General features: G+C 41.7%; 2 protein-coding genes across 5 annotated transcripts in view; one reads left to right on the forward strand and one right to left on the reverse strand.

Annotated features, from left to right (window-relative positions):
- The window catches only part of spg7 (SPG7 matrix AAA peptidase subunit, paraplegin), a 49,249-nt gene extending 47,615 nt beyond the window's left edge, over positions 1 to 1,634 (reverse strand). Inside the window, exon 1 of the mRNA XM_033035668.1 lies at positions 1,372 to 1,634. Coding sequence (XP_032891559.1) covers positions 1,372 to 1,602 — 231 coding nt within the window. The 5' untranslated portion in view covers positions 1,603 to 1,634. The remainder of the gene's footprint in view (positions 1 to 1,371) is intronic.
- A 9,710-nt stretch (positions 1,635 to 11,344) lies between these two features.
- Positions 11,345 to 27,194, forward strand: part of ankrd11 (ankyrin repeat domain 11) — a 166,189-nt gene continuing 150,339 nt past the window's right edge. For 3 of the 4 annotated variants that reach the window (XM_033035669.1, XM_033035672.1, XM_033035671.1), the window contains exon 1: positions 11,345 to 11,746. The gene's annotated coding sequence lies outside the window, so the exon portion shown is untranslated. Of the gene's footprint in view, positions 11,747 to 24,067; positions 24,221 to 27,194 lie in introns of all 4 variants that reach the window. The other variant, XM_033035670.1, reaches the window with a different exon arrangement.

Consider the following 27,194-nt stretch of genomic DNA (forward strand, 5'->3'; position numbering starts at 1 on the left):
GATAGGTTGGGTGAGTGGGCAGAAGCATAGCAGATGCAGTATAATGTGGATAAATGTGTGGTTATCCACTTTGGTGGTAAGAACAGGAAGGCAAATTATTATCTGAATGGTGTCAGATTAGGAGAAGGGGAGGTGCAACAGGACCTGGATGTGCTTGTACATTAGTCACTGAAAGTAAGCATGCAGGTACACCAGGCAGTGAAGAAAGCTAATGGCATGATGGCCTTCATTGCGAGAGGATTTGAGGTCCTACTGCAGTTGTACAGGGCCCTGGTGAGACCGCACCTGGAGTATTGTGTGTAATTTTGGTCTCCTAATTTGAGGAAGGACATTATTGCTATTGAGGGAGTGCAGCGTAGGTTCACAGGTTATTTCCTGGGGTCGCGGAACTGTCATATGATGACAGAATGGGTCGACTGAGCTTGTATTCGCTGGAATTTAGAAGGGTGAGAGGGGATCTTTCGAAACATATAGAATTCTTAGAAGATTAGACAGGGTAGATGCAGGAAAAATGTTCCTGATGTTGGAGTCCAGAACCAGGGGTCGCAGTTTAAGAATAAGGGGTAGGCCATTTAAGACAGAGATGAGGAAAAACTTTTGCATGGCCGAGTCGTGGGTTTGTGGAAGGCAGTGGAGGCCAATTCACTGGATGTTTTCAAGAGAGTTAGATTTAGCTCCTAGGCCTAACGGAATCAAGGGATATGGGGAAAACGCCAGAACGGAGTACTGATTTTAGATGATCAGCCATGATCATATTGAATGGCGGTGCAGGCTCGAAGGGCAGAATGGCCTACTCCTGCACCTATTTTCTATGCCTATGTTTCTATGGTAGACACAAAATGCTGGAGTAACTCAGCGGGACAGGCAGCATCTCTGGAGAGAAGGAATGGGTGACGTTTCGGGTCGAGACCCTTCTTCACCCATTCCTTCTCTCCATGCCTCTCCTGCTGTTACTCCAGCATTTTGTGTCTATCTTCGATTTAAACCAACATCTGCAGTTCTTTCCTACACATTTTGTCCTATGCAATTGCTCCATTATTGAATTTTGCTCTTTAAATATCTAAACATTTGTGTTGGGCTTAAACCTACCGTGAATCCCGCTTTACTATTGAGTACATGAAATTTGTAGGAAGTAACTGGAGATGCTGGTTTCCACCGAAGATAGACGCAAAATGCTGGAGTAACTCAGTGCACCACTGAGGGCGTTACATTAATGGCTATCAGTGAGTATTGACCTTGAAATACTGCGCAGCCAATAACAAAGAAATATTAAGAGAGTCGCCATTTCAGACTTTCATCGATAAAACGATATTCTAAAACATATAGATTTGCCAATTTCGCTAATAACAAACCCGGATCGCGACCACTCACCTTGAAAATGGGATCTTTGCTTTGGTGACGGGCGCTGCTGGAAACATAACGCAGTCTTTTCAATTCACAACCACGGCAGACAAAACCCAGCTTCAGGGACCCTCCCCCCGGAGAAACAGTTTTCAAACAGAAGGGCCGATGGTGAAAAAGCTCACGACGACAAGACGGCCACACCGATGGAAGGTTCTTGACGCAGCCCAGCTGCCGTTGCAACGCCAACCAGGCCGCCATCTTTCCCCAATCCACGCCCCTACTCTCACACACAACAAACAGCACGGCGCAGGTGCAGCACTCCACCAGCAATGAGCCTTTGGCCACCACACTCAGCTCCCATCAAGGGGACGTGTAGGAAGGAACTGCAGATGCAGCACTACACCAGCAAGGAGCCACCACACTCAGCTCCCATCAACGGGACGTGTAGGAAGGAACTGCAGATGCTGGTTTACACCGAAGATAGACTCTAAATGCTGGAGTAACTCCTGGAGTAAATGCTGGAGTGATTGGAATAAAATTAAGTTTACTCCACCATTAAATCATGGCTGATCTATCTCTCCCTCCTAACCCCATTCTCCTGCCTTCTCCCCATAACCCCTGAAACCTGTACTAATCAAGAATCTATCTATCTCTGCTTTAAAAATATCCATTGACTTGGCCTCCATGGCTTTCTGTGGCAAAGGATTCCACAGATTCAAGAACCTCAGACTAAAAAAAAAAAAAATCCTCCTCCTAGAGGCTATGACCTCTAGTCCTAGACTCTCCCGCTAGTGAAAACATCCTCTCCACATCTACGCCTTTCATTATACGGTAAGTTCAATGAGATCCTCCCTCTAAACTCTAGCCGGTATAAGGCCAGTGCCGTCAAATGCTCAGTGGGACATGCAGCATCTCTGGAGAGAATGAATGGGTGATGTTTCAGGTAAAGAGTCGGGAGAGGGAGTATAGAGATATGTAAGGGTAAGGTGTGAAAACAACAGATCAAAGCAGATGTTGATCAAGGAAATGTAGAATAGTTCATTGTTATCTGAAGGGAAGATGGCATACAATCAGTAAAATTAATCAGGTGGACAGTGAAACTAGTCGGAGAACAAGGGTGGGGGAGGGACCGCGGGAGAAGGAAAGCAAGGGTTATTCCCATTAAGGGAATGTCTGCTTTGTAATTTATTTGCGATTGCTAAAATCAATTTGCTTTTCAGCTGAAACTTTACTTCAGGCTCATAGTTATGCCAGACTCGGTAAAACTATGTTCATCACTAAAAGTAATTCCAAATGTACAGTAAGCTTCAGTACACAAATTGGTTCATTATTGAGAACGAAACTGCTTTAAGTGCTGAAGAACAGAATGTATGTCAGCACCAAGGTAAAAAGAGTAGAAGGAGAGCTTTTTTTCATTTGAAAAATGTAATCTATTTTACCTAATTTTGCACCTCTCCCTTCTGATGCAGAAACCAAGGGAAAGCAGAAAAATATAAACCTTGCCTTGTTTAAGGGAGTATTGGCATTATTTATTTAAAGGACAATATCTTCCTGGGAAGTTGGTTTGACAAATTATGTGGCAAATCTCAATGAACTTTCCCTAATTAACCTCTGAATGCAATCATGGATATGGTTGGATAAAAGCACCATACCATGGAAGCTAAGACCCACAAAATGTATGCATGCCCTACAAAAGGATATAGCTGAAACAATGGGTGCTGCTCATCAACTACTGGAACTCATTTGTAGTACTGAGGATGTTCAACTTCCATACTAATAATAATATATATTTTATTGTCATTGCACGTCAGTGCAACGAGATTTAGTGTGCAGCTCCACTGATGTACAAGAAAGGTAAATAAATACAATACATAAATAAGCAAGCTGAATTGATTGACGTGACCATCTGAGGGAGACTGTCCAAAGGGAGTGGGTGGGGGGGCACTCATTAGGGCCGGTTCAGAGCCGCTATAGCTCTTGGGATAAAACTGTTCCTGAGTCTAGAGGTTCGGGCGTAGAAGGCCTTGTAACGTCTGCCGGAGGGAAGTAGTTGAAACAGACCGTGGCAGGGGTGTGATGAGTCCTTATGGATGCTGAGGGCCTTCCTGAGGCACCGCGTGTGGTAGATGCCCTCCAAGGCTGGTAGCTCTGTCCCCAGCTTTGTCCCCAACTTTTGTAGCTTTGTCTGCTACAAAAGCTAAGTAGCATTTCTCCCAAACAAACTCACTTGCAGAACCTTTAAGGTAGAAAAAAGTGCTGGAGAAACTCAGCGGGCGAGGCAACATCTATGGAGCGAAGGAAATAAGCAACGTTTCGGGCCGAAACCCTTCTTCAGACTGATGTAGGGTGGGGGGAAGAAGAAAGGAAGAGGAGGTTCCAGAGGGCTGAGGGAGAGCTGAGAAGGGGAAGAGACAGTGAGGACTACATTGGAGGTCAATGTTCATGCCGCTGGGGTATAAACTGCCCAAGCGAAATATGAGGTGCTGCTCCTCCAATTTCCGGTGGTCCTCACTCTGGCCATGGAGGAGGCCCAGGACAGAAAGGTCGGATTCGGAATGGGAGGGGGAGTTCAAGTGCAGAGCCACCAGGAGATCAGTTTGGTTATTGCGGACCGAGCGGAGGTGTTTGGCGAAGCGATCGCCAAGCCTACGCTTGGTCTCACTGATGTAGATCAGCTGACATCTAGAGCAGCTGATGCAATAAATGAGGTTGGAGGAGGTGCAGGTGAACCTCTGTCGCACCTGGAACGATTGCTTGGGTCCTTGAATGGAGTCAAGGGGGGAGGTAAAGCGACAAGTGTAGCATTTCTTGCGGTTGCAAGGAAAAGTGCCCTGGGAGGGGGTGGTACGGGTGGGAAGGGACAAATTGACCAGAGGGTTACGGAGGGAGCGGTCTTTGCGGAAAGCAGACAGAGGGGGAGATGGGAAGATGTGGCTAGTGGTGGGGTCACGTTGGAATTAATCTCACTTTTCCAGGTTCTGCCTGACCAGCTGAGATACTCCAGCACTTTATATTTTCCCTCTAGTTTTACACTCCCCTGCCCTGGGGAAATGACTAAGGCTATTAATGTTATTTATGTCCCTCTTAATTTTATAAACCTCCATAAGGCCACCTCCATGGAAAAAAAGTCCTAGACTATTGAGCAAATAGTCTCCTTATTACTCAAGCTCTCTAGACCCGGGAAAATCCTTATAAATCGTTTTTGTACCTTTTCCAGTTTATTGGTATTGATATATAATTGTCACATATAATGAGATACAATTGTTTACGTGCTATCCAATCAAATCATGTTATATATAAATACAATCAAGCTATACATAAGTGCAACAGGTAGTGCAAAGAGATAAATACCAGAGTGCATTGTTATACTATTACAGCACTACAGATGGCACAATGGGCTAAGTGTTCGGCTGGCAACCGGAAGGTAGCCGGTTTGAATCCCGCTTGGAGTGCATACTGTCGTTGTGTCCTTGGGCAAGACACTTCACCCACCTTTGCCTGTGTGTGAATGTGTGTGAGTGATTGGTGGTGGTCGGAGGGGCCGTAGGCGCAGATTGGCAGCCACGCTTCCGTCAGTCTGCCCCAGGGCAGCTGTGGCTACAGAAGTAGCTTACCACCACCGAGTGTGACTGAGGAGTGAATGAATAATGCGATGTAAAGTGCCTTGAGTATTAGAAAGGCGCTATATAAATCCCATCCATTATTATTATTATTACAGCATTATAGCTGTAGAGAAAGTACAGATTAAATAAAAAAGGCTAAGCCACAATGAGGTAGTGGGGAGATCGGGAGTACACCCTTAACTTATGAGGGGACTGGTAGGTGCTTTCAAGCTTTTGTATCTTCTACCCTATGGGAGGGGAGAAAAGTCAATGACTGGGGTGTAAATGGTCTTAGATAAGGCAGCGTGAAGTGTAGATGGAGTCCATCGTGGTGGGCGTGGGGGAGAAGGCTGGTTTGTGTGATGGACTTAATTACATCCTTCCTATGGCTAAGCGATCAGAGCTAAACATAGTACTCCAAATATGTCCTTACCATAGCCTATTTCAGCTGTTATACGACATCCCAATTCCTGTATTCAATACACTGAGTGACGAAGGCCTTCTTCATTATTCTGTTCACCCGTGTCGCCACTTTCATAGACCAATGTACATGCACCTCTCAATCTCTCTGTTCCACAACACCCTCCAGGGCCTTATCGTTTATTGTGCCTGCCTTGGTTTGTATTTCCCAAAATGCAACACCTCGTAATATGTATTTGTGAATTCAGTTTAATCTGTCATTCACAGGCCATTGGGGCAGTTGATCAAGATTCCATTGTAACTGTTTTCACTGTCCACGATACCACCAATTGTAGTGTGACCTGCAAATTTACTAACTATGCCACCTACATTCTCATCCAAATCATTAATATAAATAATGAACGGCAGTGATCCCAACACCAATTTCATTACCAATGCAATGAGTGGCCCAGCACTCATTACAGGCCTCCAGCCTGAAAAACAACCCTCTTCCATCACAAACTACAGTCAATTTTGTATCCAATTGGCAGGCTTGCCCTGGAGGTCATTTGAACAAGCCTTTCAGACCAGCCTATCATGCAATATCTTGTCAAAGACCTTACTAAAGTCCATGTAAACAATGTATAATTATAACAATGCCCTCATTAATCTTCTTGGTCCAAAAATGCAATTACATTTCCTATGCCTAATCAGTCCTTGGCTTTCCAAATTCACCTAGATCCTGTCTCAGAACCTCCTCCAATAATGTAGCCACCACTGACAATCTGCTCTGTGGTTCTCAGTCTTTTTTTAAATAAAGGCACAGCAATAGACAAGTTCCAGTCTTCTGGCATTGATGACACAAATATCTCTGCCAGAATCCCTGTAATTTCTTCCCTCTTCTCCCACAATGTCCTAGGATACACTTGATCAGGTATTAGCGATTTGTCCACCATTGTGATTTAGTACTCAAACTATTGAGCTGACAAAAGTTGTTTCGAAATCTGTTATATTTACTGAGGATGGAAGGAAAGACATATGGGATTATTAAACGTCATCGGGTGGCAGCCTCGCCAGCAGTTTGTCCGTCCTTTCACCCTTTTTGTTATTTTTAGTCTGTCTAAAAGTGTGTTTTTGGAGGTTTCTTAATCATTTTTATGTGGGGGGTCGATTCATGTGGCTGATTCGGAAACTCCAAGTCGCTGAGTATGTTCTTCCTTTCCGACGCCGGAGCTCTGATCATCCCAGCGAGAGGGCCTGTACATCGGGCTGCTGTAGCGGCGACTGCGGAGGGCTCAAAGGCCCCGACCACGGGTGAACAATGATGAAGATGACTGAACAATTATTGCCTTCCCTCACCGTGGGAACGTTGATTCCGCTATGTGGGGATGTTTATGTTAAACTATCGTGTATTGTGTTCTTTTTTATTCGTTTGGCTGTATGGTAATTAAATCTCACTGTACTAATTGGTGCGTGTGACAATAAATGTAACTTGAACTTGAAACAACCGATTAGACTACAGTAAATCCTTGTTATAACAGACAATGGGGGGGGGGGGGGGAATGGTGTCCATTATTGCTGATTATCCGCTGTAACCAAGTAAGGGATGGCCGAGTAATAGAGTATCATTGCACAAGTGATAGACACAAAATGCTGGAGTAATTTTGCGGGACAGGCAGTATCTCTGGAGAGAAGGAATGGGTGATGATTCCGATTGAGACCCTTCTTCAGACTCATTGCACAAGTAGTGGAAACAATGAACTGTACATGCTTGTTAACACACAAAAGGATACAAAGTGCTGAAACAACTCGGCAGGTCAGACAGCATCTTTGGATAGGTGACATTTTGAGTGGAGACACTTCTTCCCTCTCTAGGTCTGGAACTGGGCCTGAAATCCAGGTGAGTTGATGACCCTAACCTGCCAGTGGTCGGAGGAGAGGCGAGGATAATTCAGAATTTAAAAGCTTTTCGAAATTTGGAGTTTAATCCATCATACTGAATCATTCAGTAGCTAATTTTCTTAGGCTATTGATTAAATTTCTTAAGGTGTAAAGCCTTTGCAGCAGTCCAAACAACTACTCAAAGAGAGATTATCAGAACATAAAAATTACGTATCATGCATTGAGACTGAGACCTCTTGTTCATCACCATTTGCTCATTGTCTTTGCTGCAACTTCCTGCTGAATCCAAAATTAACAAGGATAAGTGAGTTTTGGTGCTGCCAAAACTAATTGACACACAAATCCGGAAGAATGCTGTTGGCATTACATACCATTGCACATTCATCGAGTACAAGTGTTTTCTGTTCATGTAGACTTACATATTCTTGGCAGGTGCACAGATGTGTGTATAAAGAGGAACTGAACACAACGAGACTTCAGCAATGGTAAAGAATGATAATTCTGTTGTTAATAGGATGCATGATCACTGATACAGAGATGCATCCTCCCGTGTAAATCAACAGACGAAAAAAATAAATTTGTGCATTGATTACTGATCAGTTCCTGTTGTTTCACATTGTAGCAATTACATGGTGTGCAAAAGCCATGTTACAAAAGCAATACACTGCAGTTCTTAGATATCTGAAATGAAAAGAGAAATTGCTGCAGCAGATAACCCATCACTGAGAAGTCTTAAATTGTAACAGCAGAGCAAAATTTGCTGCATCGACTCAAAATTCAATTATTACGTGAGACAAAACAGTCACCCTTAAAATTCCTCCATCCCCTCTCCACCTGGCTCGATCTGCCCCTTGGCCCCACCTGATTTCACCTCTCATCTGCTTGCCCCTGACTCACCTCTTTATTGTGCCTATCTTTCATCTACATTCCCAGTCCTGATGCAGGGTCTTTACAAAATGTCGACAACCGCTTTGCCCCACAGATACTGCGAGACCTGTTGTGCTCCTCCAGTAATTTGTTTCTTGCTTAATAATATTTTTGTCCTGTTTATTGAAGAGGCATACTGTATAACTTAAATTCACAAAAAGCCACATATAGAACAAGATTACACGCATGTCTTTGTTACAAGTCAAATGAATGTTAAAAGAAATGACACCATGAATCATCTTCACATAATTTACCTGTAAACAGTATATCATCACAACACTGAATTCCAGTTTACGGCTCAATAGTAATATGTGATTCATTGGTTGATCACCAATTTGTTTAGTGTTTTATATACGTATGGTAATTGAAAGAGGTATTCAGTCTCCAGGGATTTTATCTTCTGTTGCTTTTTAGATATCTGCAGAGTATATGACAGTTAATTTCTCCTGTTAGAGTAATTAATAAACTGGATATTCTCCACATGTATGTTTTAAATTTAATTAAATGTAGCCAAGTTAAATGTTTTGTCACTGAGAATCACCATAACATACTTTTTCTACTTTGGGTCTATCCACTTATTGTTAAGTGCCAGATGTCAGTCAGATGATATTGAATGTGTAAGGGCATTGAAAGCAAAAATGACTATTTCCATGATTCATCTCTAACGCAAAAACATTTTGCATGCAAACTAGATTTAACATCTCAAGTACAAGTAACCATATTATTACTTTTAATGAAGAAAAGTGACAAGAAGAGTGAATGTGGAGCAGATATTTACACGTGAGCAAATCTAGGGCCAGAATAATAGGGTGTACCTATAGAAAGGAGATGAGGAGGAATTTCTTTGGTCAGAGGGTGGTGAATCTGTGGAATTCATTGCCACATATGGCTGTGGAGGTTGTGTCAATGGATATTTTAAGGCTTGACAGATTCTTAATTAGTACGAGTGTCAGGAGTTATGGGGGGAAGGTAGGAGGTTGAGAAGGAAAGATTGATCAACCATGATTGAATGGCGGAGTATTCTTGATGTGCCGAATGGCCTATTTCTGCTCTTTGAGTTTCGGAAATATAGAGAGATGTTTCAGCATCTTTGTATTTTATTTTCTGTAGCATTATTCGTCTTTCCAAAATAAATGCATTGCATCGGTGGGATTAAACCGTTTTCACTGTTAGTTTTGCCTTTCCCTTTACATCACTCTTCTCACAAGTGAAAGAGCAGGCAACTTCAATTATAAATATTGCTTAAGAGATTGCAATATTTATTATAGGTAATAGCCAATTGGATAGACAATCCACAAACACAAAATACATTGATTGAGCTATCATTATATAGTGTTGCCAAATTGAATTCAATTAACTATTTGAACTCATCAATTTAACAATTTTATTTTATTGTCATTAGCTTCGCCAACAGTCCGTCTGTCCCTTTGTTTTTAATATGTGTTAAATGTACGTTTTTAGTGTTCTTGAGCTTGTTTTTAAGTGGGGGGAGGGGGTTGTGGGAAATGTTTTCTAATCTCTTAACTCGATGGAGATGCAATTTTTTCCCATATCATATCTCTCCGCACTGCGGCCTAACATTGAGGAGTTAGCGGCCTTTGCTGGTGACCGACTTTGAGAGCTCTGCGGGCTTTAATATTGTGGAGCTCGCGGTCTCTGGTTGGAGAATGACCTCGGGAACTCCAAGCCGCAAGAGCTTCGACCACCGGAGCTTCAATCGCCCCGACAGATGGTTCGACTGCCCTGACCGCGGGAGAAAAATGAGGGAAGAAGATTAGACTTTATTGCCTTCCATCACAGTGAGGAATGTGGGGAATCCGCTGAGGTGGATGTTTATGTTAACTTTTATGTAGTTGTGTGTCTTGTTGCTTTTTTAGTATGGCTGAATGGTAATTCGCATATCACTTAATTGGTACACGTGACAATAAAAGACCTTTGAAACGTTTCACTAATATCCTGAAAGGAAAACTTGCCTTTATTGGCCGATCTGACTCCAGTGAGTCATGAATGACTCTGATAGCTTTGAAGCTAATTAGGGAAAGTAATACATACAATTATAATCTGTTATTGCCACGTGTGCATATCACAAAAATGGTAAGAGCATTTTAAATTGAAGCAATATTTCTCTACTTTATCACTTTCTAGAAATTAATAATAATTTCCTTTGAAAATATAATTGTGAGCAAGAGATCATCACTGAAAAGTCTTAAAATGTTAGTAATGCTACTGGTTACTTGATGAAAATTAACGACGGAACTGCTGTAGTTGATTTTGAACTAATTCCCATTGTACTGTTTCCATTATTTCCCGTCTGCAACACATTTTTACTTTTTCTTTTCACTTCCCGACGGAAGCTTTCACATTATTATTTGTCTAAAGGCAAAACCGCAGTTGTTGAAACTATTTCCGTATAGTGGCATTATAATTAACATGTTCTGCAGTTTTTCGAGCAGTTTTGAAAAAGGACATCGTGAAATCTACCAAAAGGAGTCAAATAAATGCCGTTACGCTCGGGAGCATTTCGATGCATAACTAACAGAAAATATGCATTTAATCCGATGGATACGAACTTTCAATGAAACTAAATCAAAAGAGTTCGAAAAATAGCAAAGCGACAGCATAAAATCTACCAACAGAAGTCGAATACATTATAAGATACTGCCACGGGGAACATTTTAATCATGCATACCTAACCGAAAATGTGCATCTAATCAGATGGACACGAAATTTCACATCAAAAGAGTTGGAAAAAAAGTGCATAGTATTCGGTGCAAAGCCCTTTGCAAATGTTGGAAAACATTGTGGGAGAACAAAAAGGAAACATAATCCGAGCAAGCAGGGGGGGATGAGGCATCAACAGAGGGCTCGGCACTTCCTTCCTTCCTTCCCTCACGTGATTCCATGCCCGGGGGGGGGGTCAAAGTGCGGAAAATAAGTTGTTGCCATTAAAAGATAAATCAGTGCACAAGCACTGGGAGCTTCAGCGATATCTAATCTTTGAATCAAAGATCTTCAAGCTCTGCTATTGCTCTGCTCTAAGATCTTTGCTTTGAATTGCTTTAAATGTTGGCCTTAAAAAAAAAGGCAAACACTTCCGGTAGGCCGCGCAACCAACCGGGCGCCCCGTTACAGGCGACCTTGGCCGCGTCGCCACGTGACGGCGCGCCGGCCAATGGGATGCGCGCTTTCATCCGTGCCCGCGGAAAGTCAAAGGCCGTTTGGAAACGTTTTTTTTCCCCTTCCTAATGTTTCGAAATCATTCCCCTCAGATTAAAGTGGCGGTTTTCCTTCGTGTCGTGGTGCTAGAGTGGAGTTGGTGGCATTTAGAACTCTAACGCCGAGAGAGAGAGAGTTGTGCGTGTTCTTATGACCGGTTTTATTTATTCCGAAGGAGGTTGAAAAGGGGGAGGGAGGGAGGGAAGGGAGGGAGAAAATTTCCGGCCAGGATCGGAGTGGTGCGGATTGAGTCTGAAAACATTCGGCTGGGCCCCGGAGTGGGACAGTGAATGGGAGCACGCAATCCTGGGCTCGCCTGAGGAGAGAGGGGTCGGGATCCCGGCCACACTGGAGCTGTAAGTACAACGCGACTGCGGCAAAAGGCAAGACTCAAATAAACTGCACGCACTGGACTGTGTTGTGTGTAGCACAGTGATTGTGTTGGGAACGTGTGTTTGCATTCCTGTGCTCATGGTCCTGAGCCATGCGCCATGTAATTAACAAAGTCTTTGGTTCATGTGCTCAAATTAAACATGGAATCATTTTTTTCCCCAAACACGTAATCAAATGTGCATCAAGATTTGCTAAAACTTGGAAGGTTTGCAGTTATGTGAAGTATGCGATTGATTAAATTATTCGATTATTTCTGGTACTTTGTTCTTGTTCGGGTATAATTTGGGGGTTTATTGTTCTGCAGTGATGTGATCAGACCAATTAAAGATTTTGATAAACTAAGGAAACACCTAAACAATGAATAATTTGGGAGGAAATTGCGTGCAATTAATTATTACCCAGTGTTTGTAAATAACCCTTTGTTATAACGTACAACCAAAATGTAAGTGATTAGCTTTCATATCAGTACCTGTTTTTGTCAAGAATGTAAAGAGAATATGAGTGGAAGCAAAGATTTCTAATATTTATCAAAGTATTACTTTTTATGAGAAAAGTTTGCAGGAAATAAAAACAAATACTGTAAATGATCAGTCAAGAAGCAGTTAACATTTGGGGTCAATTACCTTTTCAATAGATTAAACTGAATATTATATTATGTTGAGTTGTTCACAGATTTTAACAAAGTGGGTGATATTTGTAACACAATGAAGATCATCACATTAAGGAAGAGAGTACCTGCAAGTAGAGTGGAAGAGTTTTTTGATATTTGGAAGTTTTTGGTATATTGTAATGTGTAACAAAATTCAGTGAAAACATTTAGTATGCTATTCGGCCAAATCGTACCATACATGCGCACATCAACTAGGGTAAAATAATAAATAAATGCAGTGCAAAATGTGGTGTTACATCTACAGACAAAATGCAAGGGCTGCGCAAGGTCGATTGGACAATCAGGTATTCATCCTTGGCTTAAGAGAGGTTGATTCAAGAGTCTTTTTACAGTGGGAAGAAGCTGTTCTTGAATCTCGTGGTACGTGCTTTCAAGCTTTTGTATCATCTGCCTGATGGGAGAGGGAAGAATGAATGACTGACATGAGAATTGTCCTTAATTATGTTGGCTGCTTTCCTGAGGCAGCAGGAAGTGTTGATGGAGTCAGCTGGGGAGGGGAGGTTGATTTGCACGATCAACTGGGAATCATTCACAACTCTGCATTTTGGGGCAGAGCAGGTACCATACCAAGTTGTAATGCATCTGAAAACAATGTTTTCTGTGGTACATAAAGAGAAATTGGTAAGAGGCAGTGGGGACACGCTGAATTATGGCACACGATTAGGCCATTTGACCTATTGAGTCTATGCTGCCTCTGTGCATGCCAATCCCTTCAGTCTAACTTTACTAGCCTATTGTAGTGATGGCGTATTTATTACATTACAGTGCCTATCCTATTTTTCCTTTGATGTGATATTCAGTGCTGCCATCAGTATTTTAGACAGCATGTTCCAAGTCATTAACATGTACTGTTTAATGTGTTTTTTAAATTTTTCTTTTTGAATTTGTGGTTTTTCTAGACTGATTTTGTTTTTGTCCTTTCCTTCCTCAGTCCTCCTCCTGTTTTATTACGTTCTGTGAATAATGCAGTTCAGTGTTACAGGTGGTAGCGGTTGTAAAAGTTCAAGTAAAAACTAATTATTTAAGGGGCCAGGATGGTTTGTGCATATTAACATTATTAAAGGATTGAAGATGAGTTTTATTTTCCTCACTCCATTGACTTTTTAGCAGAGTGGTCTGAGATGACGAGCGTTATTGTTCCAGCAAATCGCTAATTGCAATTGAATATCTTTCTACATTTGGGGCCTCATGATGTTTGTCTTCATATGCTGAGACCCATTGCTTCTATCAGTCTGAAGTGTCTCAACCCGAAACGTCACCCATTCCTTCTATCCAGAAATGCTGCCTGTCCCGCTGAGTTACGCCAGCATTTTGTGTCTAGCTTTTATCCACAGTTGACACCAGGCAAGGCTTGCGTATTACCCCTTTCTTACCCGTCCAAATACCTCCACCTTTTTATCATGCTATTGTGTATCTCTCCATATTAAAAAATCAATTATTGCTATTTTTTCACAGTTTAAATAAATAATCCTTGATATGAAACTAACTCATTTTCTTTTTGTACAGATACTGCCCAGCCTGCTGAGTGTTCCACCATTTTCTGTTTGTTTTTAATATTTCTAGATCAGCAGTTTATTTTAGACAAACAGTTCTATCTTGAGACAAACCCCTCCATTTCAGGACAAACATTTTGTTTTGCAATCTATGGAACTGCTTTCCTGAAGTAGTGTTGGGATTGCATTTCTTGGCAGTATGTTTAGATTTATCTGTCTTGTTAATAACCGAGATAATCTTTGATACTATTGATGCTATTACTATATTTGTAATCATCTCACCAAGTGGCATATGAAATCTAGTTGGCCTCTATGATTTAGATTCCTGCATTTACACCCTGTATCACTGGGGAAAATGTGAATATGATTTGTTTCCTTTCCTGATGCCTTGGCCAGTTAATAATAAAACGAGTCTTTCCTGGTCATCTTAACAGTTGTTTACTTATTTATCTAATCTCAGTTGGAGTAGCAGTAGGGATATTACAGTTTATATTAAAGTACATGGATTAGAGACTCTTGCCAGAATTGAGGTGTTGGCTGAAGGTTGGATTGTGCTTGACTCAAGTTAAATTTCCTACTGATGTGCAGAGATGAAAGTTTACGATTTTGATCAGGTTCTGAAGAGCAACTAATGTTGTATTACACCCTAGCAAAGACTTCAAAATGAGGGAGAGACCTGGCGTGCTTAAAGCAAAAGGAATTAATCTGTTTGTTATCGGACAGTGTCGTCTTTCTTCCATCTGTCTCAGGGTCAGCTGATATGGCAGATATGATGGAGAACTGGTTGTATCTGTCACAATATCACCTTCTGTCTGGGAAACTGGATCAAGTTTCAGCCGTGCAGTAATCCACAATAAGAGTCTGTTTAGTTCATCTAAATGCAGAACTGACTGGAATTATAGCTTTAAAATGAAACATTGTTTTCATGTTGTTGGCAGTAGACCTCAAGTTTGAAATACAACAAATACAATTTCAGGTGAAAACGTAACTATGTAATGCAGGAAATGGGGGAGGAATTTGCTGTTGCATTATTTTAAATTGTCAAATGTTGTCTGCCTATTTTAAACTTTCATTAATATTGGAAATATTGTCAACATAGCATTTGAGAACCAGAAAGAAAATTGAAGTAATTATAAATGTTTTCTATTTTGCTCCATGAAGGAGTAACTCATCTGTGTGGCCGTGATTTTGTTTGATAGTGGTGGGTTACCTTCCAGTAGTGGTGATGCTCCTCAAACAGATTGCCCAAATAGGCTTGATTGACTTAAAAATCTCATTATACTCCAAAAATGAAAACCCTACATCATTCCATTAAGTTATGTGACATAGAGCCCTGTAAATTGATAACTGACTGCATATTTGGAAAAAAATCTTTTAGTTCATTGTTTCTTTGTACATTTTCCTGGCCTGGGTAATGTTTTTTATTTCAAAGAAAACACACACTGGTGCAGTAGTCACTACTGCCTCCTGTTTCCTTGTGTTTGTTCGAGTGATGCTTATGTGCAGTTCGCACATTTTCTCTGTCTGGGTGTCATCTGGATGCTGCTGTTTCCTCTCTCAACGAAAGAAGCGGCCATTGGTTAATTGGCTATCAGAATTTACCCTGAGAGTTGGTATGTGGCAGGAGAATCTGGTTGGAGTTGATAGGCATGAGGGGGATAAACAAATTTTTGGAAAATAAATAGGATATTGGAATTAATGAAGAATGTTCTAAGAGGCATTGCAGACTCAATGGGTGAATGCTCTCCACTTATGTCCAATGAAAATAGGGAATTGATTGCCAATTTGGAAAGTGGTACTGCCTTAATCACTCCAGGTGAGACAGACTCGCATACACCTCCTCTAACCACGACTATTGCATCCAGTGTCCCTGATGTGGACAACTGTGCATCGGCAAAACAAAGGATGGACTCGCGATCGTTCCGCTGAACACTTACGCTGGGTCTGCCAAGGCTCACTGGATCTCCCAGTTGCTAACCACTTTAACTCCCCTTCCCATTTCCATACTAACCTTTCTGTCCTGGTCTGCCTCCATTGCCAGAGTGAGGCCACACACAAATTGGAGGAACAGTGGCGTGTATTTTACTTGGGTAGTTCCAATCCAGCGATGTGAATATTGAATTCTCTAATTTTAAGTAACTTCTACAAACACTCCCTTGCCTCCTCCCCTCCCTCCTCGTGACACTTCATCATAATAATCATAATCATACTTTAATAGCCAAGTATGTTTTGCAACATATATGAGGAATTTCATTTGCCGTGGAATCGTACCAATAAAAAGCAACAGAACACACAAAATACATTTTAACATAAACTTCCACTACAGTGACTCCTCCTCATTCCTCACTGTGATGGAAGGCAAAAAAAAGTTAAATCTCTTCCCTTCTTTGTCCTTCTGCTGTTGGCGGCCTCGAACCTTCTGTTGACTGGACGATCTTGGCTCCCGTAGCGGGCGGTCGAGCCCTCCGCATCGGGGCGATCAAGCTCCTGCATGGGGGGGGGGGGGGGGGGGATCTCAGCACCCCCGCGCCAGGCGATCTGACCCTGGGTCGGGGCTGGTCGAAACTTTCTGAGTCGTTTGGAGCTCCCGACATCGGTCTCTACCCGAGACTGCGAGCTCCTTGATGGTGAAATCCGCAGGCCGTAGTTGGAGTGTCAATCCCAGGCAAGGGATCGCAGGCTCCAATGGTAAGTCCACAGCCCCACGGAGGGGTTCAAAGTCAGTCCCAAGCAAGGCCGCCAGCTCCATGATGTTAGGCCGCAGAACGACCGGAGATACGATCCGGAAAACAATCGCATCTCCGGCAAGGTAAGAGATTGAAATAACGTTTTCCCCTTCCCCCCACCCCCCACATAAAACAAACTAGAGAACATTAACACATACTTTTAAAACACACTAAAAATAATAGACGAAAGCACAGACAGAATGTTGGCGAGGCTGCCATTGTGCGACGCCCCCTTTCCCCATGCCTCCTTTCCACCACTAATAGCCTGTTAACCAGTTCCACGGTTCGCAACAATATTGCTTTTTTGGCACACACCATTTGTAGCCAACAATTTGCCCTTCTCCCTTCTTCTCCCCCCCTACACACATACACAATCAGTCCGAAGAAGGGTCCTGACCCAAAACATCACTCGTCCATGTTCTCCAGAGATGCTGCCTGCCCCGCTGAGTTACTCCCGCACTTTGTATTCACCTTTGGTATAAACTGGCATCTGCGGCTGAACTTGGCTTCTGCTTTGTGAAGGCTGTGCAGTTCCATCCTTAATATTGCCTGAACCTTTTTTAGTCTGTCCCTTTAAACCTTTCTTGGTTTCAGAGCTTGTGGTCATTTGCCCTAATATTTTCATTTTCCGTGTTAATTCTTTTACAGATATTGCTGCAAGAGTCTTGGAATGTTTTGGCAGTTTTACAAATTGTTTTGTAAATACAAGTCACTTTTTCAGCAAGAGTTCTTGTGACCTGTGATGCATGTGAAGTGTGTGTGGTTTTGTGTGTGTGCTTGCGCGCTATCTTTTACCTCCTAAGGTATTTCTAGGATGTTAAAATCAGGCTGATCTAATAACTTCTCATTGTGGTTATTAGTGCAAAATTCCAATTGCTTTTTGGAAATCATCTTATGAATACTTTCAGGCCTCAATCACAACCCTTTTGTTGTGGCAAACTGAACTGCTCCAGATATAGTTGTCCTGCCTAACCTTTCTTAAAGCCTGGTATGTAGTGAAATTATAAAGTAGATATTTAAAAAAATAAAGACAAACTTGGAGTATCTCAGTGGGTCAGGCAGAATCTCTGGAGAACATAGATAGGTGATGTTTTGAGTCTGGACCTTTCTTCAGACTGATCTTTAAATGTCTACTTTGAAATAGATCTCCTCTGTTCCACTGCAAAATCTCATCAAGGTTTTCGTAGTTTGAAAAAGTTCTCATCAGTCTTAAGATGTATGCCGACCTGAAACGTTACTTATCCATGTTCTCCAGCCATTGTGCCTGACCTGCTGAGTTCCTCCAGCACTTGGTGTCTTTTATTTTGTAAACCAGCCTCTGCAGTTTCTTGTAGCTGACAAACCTGTATCTTGTCTTGCAAGGTATTGCAGTAACTTATGCTGAGGCAGAATAACTGAAGAAGAGGCATGGTATATGGATATGTATTTCCTCTTTGGTTATAGAGCAAGGAAGAAAATACATTAAAGAATCTGGTTGATATTTATCCTCTGAAATGGCAGACCAAGCCACTCTGGTCAAGGGCAATTAAAGATGGGCAAGTAATGCTGGCGTCAGCAATGGCCAGATCCTGAGAAATGAATAAGTAATAACAAAAGCATAGCAGGAGACTGTTCTCTCCAACATCCATGTGCAAATTGTTCAATAGTGCTATTAATTCCACTTTCCTTTTTCTGTCATAGAAACAGACACCTTGGCAAGAGTCCATGCCGACCATCAAGCACTCATCTACACTAATTCCATTTAACTTTTGGCATCCCAATCAGTTCTGGCCCCACCTGCCATCCAACTAAACTAAAATCTGTTTATTGTACCTAATTGACCTGTCAGTCAGCATATCTTTGGCATGTGGGATGAAACCTGAGCAACCAGGGGAAACTCCAGTAATCACAATGAGAAGGTGCAAACTTCACACTGACAGCGCCCAAGGTCAGAATCAAATCCTGGTCTCCAGATCTGCAAAGCAGCAGCACTCACTGCTACAGTACTGCACCACACATTGTTTTTCTTTAAGTATTTCCTGATTTCCATTTAGAAAATTAATCCCCTTCCTTTAATACAAATTGGGCAGTGCTTTACAGAGCAGTTGAAAATAATTGTTGCATTTTTTTTTACAATCTAAGAAACTGCAATTAGAATAGAAAATCCTTCCAACTACATTAATCAGACAGCATGTTTTCCACAGAAGTAACCTTATTTCCAGTATTCTATTTTTTTTCCTTTCAGATTTCCAATATCTGCAGTATTTTGATTTTGTATAAAATTATGTTACTTTCTGTGAATGGAAATAAATTGCTCTTTGAATGCTTTATCAAAGCTAATGATAGTAAACATCCGTTAAGTCTTTTATCTCCTGATTTATGGGAGAAAAACCCAGCTTTCGCCTATTATCCTAGGTACCTTTCTAATGTGTTTTGTGCTGCTTCTTCAAGGTTTTTGCGTGCTGCTTCTTCAAGGTTTTTGCGTGCTGCATAGAGTATGCTGATCAGAATTGTACACATCTCAGTTGCAACATGATTGTTGTTGCATAAAGGGTTGGCATGATTTATGTGTTTTTCTATTGGAAAAGCTAAAGATCTTGATTTTTAAAATAACCTTCTTTACTTACCTTGCCACTCCCAAAGATTTGTGGGCAAATCACCCTCTGGTCTTTGTGCCTGCATTATTTTTTTAAAGCCTTCATTTAGTTCATATTGCTTCTGTTTCTTTCTATCTCAATGTGTGCCTCAGTCATCTGTTGTTTTTCCATTCAGATTAAGGTCCTACAGGGAAGATATTTGATTCCAAGCAAGCTATTAAATCAGTTTTCTGTGGGAAGTTGACTACGACATTACTGGGGATTGAGAAAGGAAAGGACATGTTCTGAAAGAATTAACTGGAGCTCACCATGATTTCTCCCAGTGAATGAAGAAATGATGGAAATGGCATTCAACAGCCTAATGTATTAGTAAATAAAAGGGCAAAGGTTCTATTGGTGACTAACATTTTTATGTTCAAATACACATTTTTCAGTATTTTCTTCTGAATTATGTTATGGGGATGATTTGTTTCAACTTTGGTTCTGTTAGTTCTGACATGTCTGAGGTCGGCATGGGAAACGCAGATTCTCTTATAGATGTGGCAAGACGTACCTGAATGGGGCAGGTGGATGGGTCGTTTATGATATAGCACACTCCTTATGCAGTTTATGCTTGGCCTCTATATGCTTCCATCACATCAACCGCAGGTTGTCAGAACTACCTGGAATGCCTTTTTTCTTCTTTGGTCATGGTCCAGGGATTTATAGGATATTTATGGCATTCCATGTGCCTGAAGGAAGGACTTGCAACCTCTGAGCATGGACAAATACCAGCATCACCCGCATACTGCAGTTTGACAATGAAGTGTACGTGACCTTTGTTTTTGGGTATGGTTATGATGGGTTGAACAGTTTCCTCAACAGAAGGAGCAACAAAGGATGATAAGTGAATTGAACTAGGTGTGATTAGGATGTGAAAAATTGTTTAGATTTTCCTCAGATTTGGAGGAAGGTCCACCAGGAGTGTGCTAGAATAATCAAGTCAAGGGATTGATGTTGAGATGTTGTCGAGACTTTTGATGTGTGTTCTGCAGAATATGAGTGAAGTATTGAGTGGCGTATTATGATGACAGTAATAGGTGGTTTTTGTGTTAGAATCTAAGAATTATTACATCACTGGCGGGGAAAAAAAATATCTGGCTCTTTACACCGAACAGCAAATTATTTTCACTTGAGTGCTAATCTAATTTTCTCCTGCAAATGCCAATTAATTCTGTTTTACCATGCTTGTGGGTTGCAGGTTCCAGATCGTGACTACCCTCTGAACAATCTTTTCATTACTTTTTGTATCTTTTGCCCAATAATTTAAATCTGTGCCCTGTTCCTTGAACCCTCCACTAATGGGATCAACCTGTATTTACATCATCAAAATTGGTTGTCATTTTGTATGCTTCTTTCAAATTTATTTTGCTCCAAAGAAAATAACTCTGCCTGTCCTGTCTAATGTCATACAGTGCCCTCCATAATGTTTGGGACAAAGACCCATCATTTATTTATTTGCCTCTGTACTCCAAAATTTGAGATTTACAATTGGGAAAAAAAACATGTGGTTAAAGTGCACATTGTCAGATTTTATTAAAGGGTATTTTTATACATTTTGGTTTCACCATGTAGAAATTATAGCTATGTTTATACATAGACCCCCCCATTTCAGGGCACCATAATGTTTGGGACACATGGCTTCACAGGTGTGTTTAAATGCCTCCTTAATGCAGGTATAAGAGAGCTCTCAGCACCTAGTCTTTCCTCCAGTCTTTCCATCACCTTTGGAAACTTATTACTGTTTATCAACATGAGGACCAAAGTTGTGCCAATGGAAGTCAAATAAGCCATTATGAGACTAAGAAACAAGAAGAAAACTGTTAGAGACATCAGCCAAACCTTAGGCTTACCAAAATCAACTGTTTGGAACATTATTAAGAAGAAAGAGACCACTGGTGAGCAAAATAATTGCAGAGGGACTGGCAGGCCAAGGAAGACCTCCACAGCTAATGGCAGAAGAATTCTCTCTTTAATAAAGAAAAAAATCCCCAAACACCTGTCCGACAGATCAGAAACACTCTTCAGGAGTCGGGTGTGGATTTGTCATTGACCACTGTCCGCAGAAGACTTCATGAACACTGCAAGATGCAAACCACTGGTTAGCTGCAAAAATAGGATGGCCAGGTTACAGTTTGCCAAGAAGTACTTAAAAGAGCACCCACAGTTCTGGAAAAAAAGTTTTGTATGCGGATGAGACGAAGATGAACTTATATCAGAGATATGGCAAGAGCAAAGTTTGGACGAGAGAAGGAACTGCCCAAGATCCAAAGCATACCACCTCATCTGTGAAACACGGGTGTTATGGCCTGGGCATGTATGGCTGCTGAAGGTACTGGCTCACTTCTCTTTATTGACGATACAACTGTGGATGGTAGTAGCATAATGAATTCCGAAGTGTATAGACATAGAAACATAAAAACATAGAAAATAGGTGCAGGAGTAGGCCATTCGAGCCTGCACCGCCATTCAATATGATGATGGCTGATTATCCAACTCGGTATCCTGTACCTGCCTTCTCTCCATACCCCCTGATCCTTTTAGCCACAAGGGCCACATCTAACTCCCTTAAATATAGCCAATGAACTGGCCTCAACTACCTTCTGTGGCAGAGAATTCCACAGATTCACCACTCTCTGTGAAAAATGTTTTTCTCATCTCGGTCCTAAAAGACTTCCCCCTATCCTTAAACTGTGGCCCCTTGTTCTGGACTTCCCCAACATCGGGAACAATCTTCCTGCATCTAGCATTTCCAGCCCCTTAAGAATTTTGTAAGTTTCTATAAGACCCCCCCTCAATCTTCTAAATTCTAGCGAGTACAAGCCGAGTCTATCCAGTCTTTCTTCATATGAAAGTCCTGCCATCCCAGGAATCAGTCTGGTGAACATTCTCTGTACTCCCTCTATGGCAAGAATGTCTTTCCTCAGATTAGGAGATCAAAACTGTACACAATACTCCAGGTGTGGTCTCACCAAGGCCCTGTACAACTGCAGTAGAACTTCCCTGCTCCTATACTCAAATCCTTTTGCTATGAATGCTAACGAACCACTTGCTTTCTTCACTGCCTGCTGCACCTGCATGCCTACTTTCAATGACTGGTGTACCATGACACCCAGGTCTCGTTGCATCTCCCCTTTTCCTAATCGGCCACCATTCAGATAATAGATATAGGATAATAGACACATCCTATCTGCTCAAGTTCAAACAAATGCCTCAAAACTCATTGGCCGGCGATTCATTCTACAGCAAGACAATGATCCCAAACATATTGCTAAAGCAACAAAGGTGTTTTTCAAAGCTACAAAATGGTAAATTCTTGAGTAGCCGTGTCGTCAATCACCCGATCTGAACCCAATTGAGCAGGCCATTTATATGCTGAAGTGAAAACTGAAGGGGACTTGCCCCCAAAACAAGCATAAGCTAAAGATGACTGCAATACAGGCCTGGCAGAGCATCACCAGAGAAGACACCCAGCAACTGGTGATGTCCATGAATCGCAGACTTCAAGCAGTCATTGCATGCAAAGGATATGCAACGAAATACTAAACATGACTACTTTCATTTCCATGACATTGCTGTCCCAAAGATAATGGTGTCCTGAAATGGGGGGGGGGACTATGTATCAACACTGCTGTAATTTCTACATGGTGAAACCAAAATGTATAAAAATACTCTATTAAAATCTGACTGTGCACTTTAACCACATGTGATTTTTTTTCTCTATTACAAATCTCATTTGTGGAGTACAGAGGCAAATAAATAAATGAAGGGTCTTTGTCCCAAACATTATGGAGGGCGCTAACTGAAACTTCCATTTTTTCCATTGTTTCTAGTATGATTAGAATTATATACATTGTTAAATAGCTATATGTTTTAGAAGGATTAACATAATTTTGCTGCTATTGTACTGTATCATATGTTCATTTACCCATGCACGACATGTCCGATTGGATAAATATTGGGCAGTTTGCTTGGGCTGACTCGCCTATGTTGCTTTCAAATATTATGTGGCAAACAAGTCTGCTCTTTTCATTTTGGGATTTGGATGTTACTGGAAAGGCTGGCATTGATAAAGTCATGAAGTCATTCAACGTGAAAACAGGTCCTTCAGCCCAATTTACCCACGCCGACCACATTCCTCATCTACAGTAGTCCCACCTGCCTGTGTATGGCCCATGTGCTTCTGAACCTATTCTAACAATGTACTTGTCTAAATGTTTCTTAAACATTGTGATAGTACCTGCTTCAACATGTACCACCCTATGTGTGTAAAAATGAAAACAGATTGTACAACATTGTGTGCTGGTGTTGGGGGAAATGTACATTTAGGTTGATGGATTGGTGCTAATTGAGTGGGCTGCTTTGTCCTGGGTGGTATTGACTTGTTTGATTGACTTTGGAACGGCATCCACCAAATCAAGGGGAAAGGCCTTGGGGATCAAGTTGAATCACTTGCTGATATTTATCTGGCTTCTGTCTGCTCATGTAGCCATGGTGATTTTGCTGCTTGTCTTGTTGAGGTTTTGGTCAGATTTGACCCCAGATATTGATGGTGAGGGAGGGATCTGTTGGTGACAATCGGTGAATATCACATATAGATAATTTTGATCCCCTTGTTGGATATGACCATTGCAACACTTTTGCGGTATGAACGTTACCGCCATTCTTCTGCCCATGTCTGAAAATTATATTGGTCTTGCTGCATGCAGGTGAAGATTTCTTCATTTGCTTAAAATTCAATGTATCACAGTGTAATCAGTAACCTTCCTTCCATTATAAGGTCAAATGTGAACATTCCCACTCTGACTTTGGAAGAAAGGTTATTGATGAGGAAGATGAAGACCGTTGCACGTAGGACACTGACTTGAGAATCTACTGCAGTGATGTCCTGGGATGAGGAAAAAGACCTTCAACCAAATTTCTTATTTGCAAGGTATGACAGCAACTTTACCCAGTGTGTTTTCCCTTTGTGCATTGATTAAAGTTTTACTCGGGTACCTTGATTCTACATCTGGTTAAATGCTAACTTGACTGGTAGAGTAACGCAGCTGCTTTGCAGCTCTAACTATCTGGGTTCAATATTAATGTTTGGTACTGTATTTGCTTGTTCTGAAAATTTTAGGTACTGAGTTTTTGAATGTTCTTCCTATTAATACGTGGCTTTCTCTCAGATACTCGGGCTTGTTTCCAGATACCAAAAGATGTGTTGGTTGATAGGTGGATTGACTACAATAAATTACCAGACAATTGTGTAGGAAGGTTACATACAAACATAGACAATAGGTGCAGGAGGAGGCCATTCGGCCCTTTGGCTGCCTTCTCCCCATATCCCTTGATTCCACTAGCCACTGGAGCTCTACCTAACTCTCTCTTAAATCCATCCAGTGATTTAACCTCCACTGCCCTCTGTGGCAGGGAATTCCACAAATTCACAACTCTCGGGGTGAAAAAGTTTTTTTCTCACCTCAGTCTTAAATGGCCTCCCCTTTATTCTAAGACTGTGGCCCCTGGTTCTGGACTCGCCCAACATTGAGAACATTTTCCTGCATCTAATTTGTCCAGTCTTTTTATAATTTTATATGTTTCTATAAGATTCCCCCTCATCCTTCTAAACTCAGTGAATACAAGCCTACTCTCTTCAATGATGGTTTAAACTGGTTAGACACAAAATGCTGGAGTAACTCAGCAGGACAGGCAGCGTCTCTGGAGAAAAGGAATGGGTGACGTTTCGGCATAAGACCCTTCCTTGACCCAAAATGTCACCTATTCTTTCTCTCCAGAGGTGTTGCCTGTCCCGCTGAGTTACTCCAGCATTTTGTTTCTATCTTTACTATAAATGATCTACAATGTAGGTGATTGGTAGGGAGGTCAGAGAGGAGTTAATCGGTACTTGAGAGCGAATGGGTTACAGATAAATGGGGAATTAGATTGCTTAGTGGGCTGAATAAGGGAATATTTCAACAAATGCAGTCACTTTCACTTTAAATGTGGAATTCAGCTCTTTTATCCATTTTGGACCAAGGTTGTGATGAGGTCTGGAGTCGAGTCGCCCTGGCAATTCCCAAACTGGTTGTCGGCAAGCAAGTTGTTGGTGAATAAATGCTGAGTGGCAATATGGTCAATAACACTTCCACAGCTTTCATAGTTTTTCTAATGATCGAGAGTTGACTAATTGAAAAGCCACTAGCCAAGTTGGATGTGTCCAGATGTTACATGCTGAATCAGTTGTAAATATTGTCGAGTAGGTGCCATTGATATGACTATTGAAATAGCTTGGCTAGAGTCACTGCTAGTTCTGCTTCTAAAATCTTTGCGGTATGCTGTGCTCTCAGGAATTTGATATTGTATTTTAGAAGCGTATAGTATAGAAACTTCATTTTGGCCCAGCTGTTCCATGGTGGCGAACTATATTCCTTTACGTCTTTCCTATCCAAGTACTTAACTTAATGCGTTTTAATCATTTTAATTGCATCTGCCTCCACCTCTGGCAAAGCATTACTGCCCTCTTTGTGAAAAATGTCCATCCCAGATCTCTTGTCTTGCCTTGATTCATGTTATGTGGTTCTAGAAACCTCACCCTGGCAGGGATAACAACTTCAGTATGCTATCCATGCACCTCATAATTTTATAAACCTCCTCGGGTCATCACTCAGTCTCGCATTCCAGTGTGAATAAACCTAGCCCATCCAATCTTCTCTTATAACTACAATCCTCTATTCCAGGCACCGCCCTGGTGAATCTTTTCGCACGCTCTATTGCGATCAGATCTTTCCTGTTCAGGACAGGACAACAAGGAAATGCCATGTTGCCATTTCTTATTATCTATTTTCATTCTCTTCACCATTCACATTTTCAAACTTTTGAATGATATTGCTATGCTTTGAAATGCTTGCAGGAGCTAAGTGTAGGTTGTATACAATCTAACTGAGATTAAAACGGATGTCCAAGAGAAGAATGGAATTGCTGCCTTGCTGTAAAGGCAGTCACTCCTACCTTGCCTGCAGCTCAATTTACTGCTGCTTGTTTGACCCAGGCTGTGATGACGTCAGGAACTGAGTGGTCCTGGAAAATCCATACCATATAATTGAACAGATTATTGCTGAGTAAGTGTGTGGGAAGGAACTGCAGATGCTGGTTTACACTGAAGAAAGATACAAAATGCTGGCGTAACTCAGCGGGACATGCAGCATCTCTGGATAGAAGGAATTGATGGTGTTTCAGGTCGAGACCCTGCCGATTGATAGTCGGGAGAGGGAGATACAGAGATAAGGAAGTGTAAAGTGTGAAAATGAGATATCAAAGGGGATGACAATGAAGCATACAGAGATAAAATCGGGGGACAGTCAGAATGGTCGGAGAGCGAGGAAGGTGGAGGGATGGAGAGAGGGAAAGCAAGGATTATGTGAAATTAGAGAAGTCAATATTTATACCGCTGGAGTGTAAGATGCCCAAGTGAAATATGCAGTGCTGGGCTTCACTGACAGTGGACGAGGCCCAGGACAGAAAGGTCAGTATGGGAGGGGTAGTTAACGCGTTTGGCAACTGGGAGATCAAGTAGGTTTAGGCGGGCTGAGCGGAGGTGTTCAGCGAAATGATCGCCGAGCCTGTGCTTTGACTCGCCAATATATATATGTATATGTGTATGTGTGTGTATATATATATATATATGTGTATGTGTATATATATATATATATACTAGACCAAGTGCAGACCCGTTGGGTCTGTTCCCTCAACGTGCGGTTGTGGGGGGGGGGGAGGCGGCATGCAGCGTCACACACACTAACTATCTCCCCCGCACTCACGCTAATTACCCCCCTTGATATTATATTAATATTATTAATTTGCTCCTTTTACCCCATAACCACCCTATCTACTGACGCATAGCCCCCAACTTGCAGTCACATCTA

This window comes from Amblyraja radiata, chromosome 17, assembly GCF_010909765.2.
Source record: "Amblyraja radiata isolate CabotCenter1 chromosome 17, sAmbRad1.1.pri, whole genome shotgun sequence".
In the NCBI taxonomy this organism is placed as follows: domain Eukaryota; kingdom Metazoa; phylum Chordata; class Chondrichthyes; order Rajiformes; family Rajidae; genus Amblyraja; species Amblyraja radiata.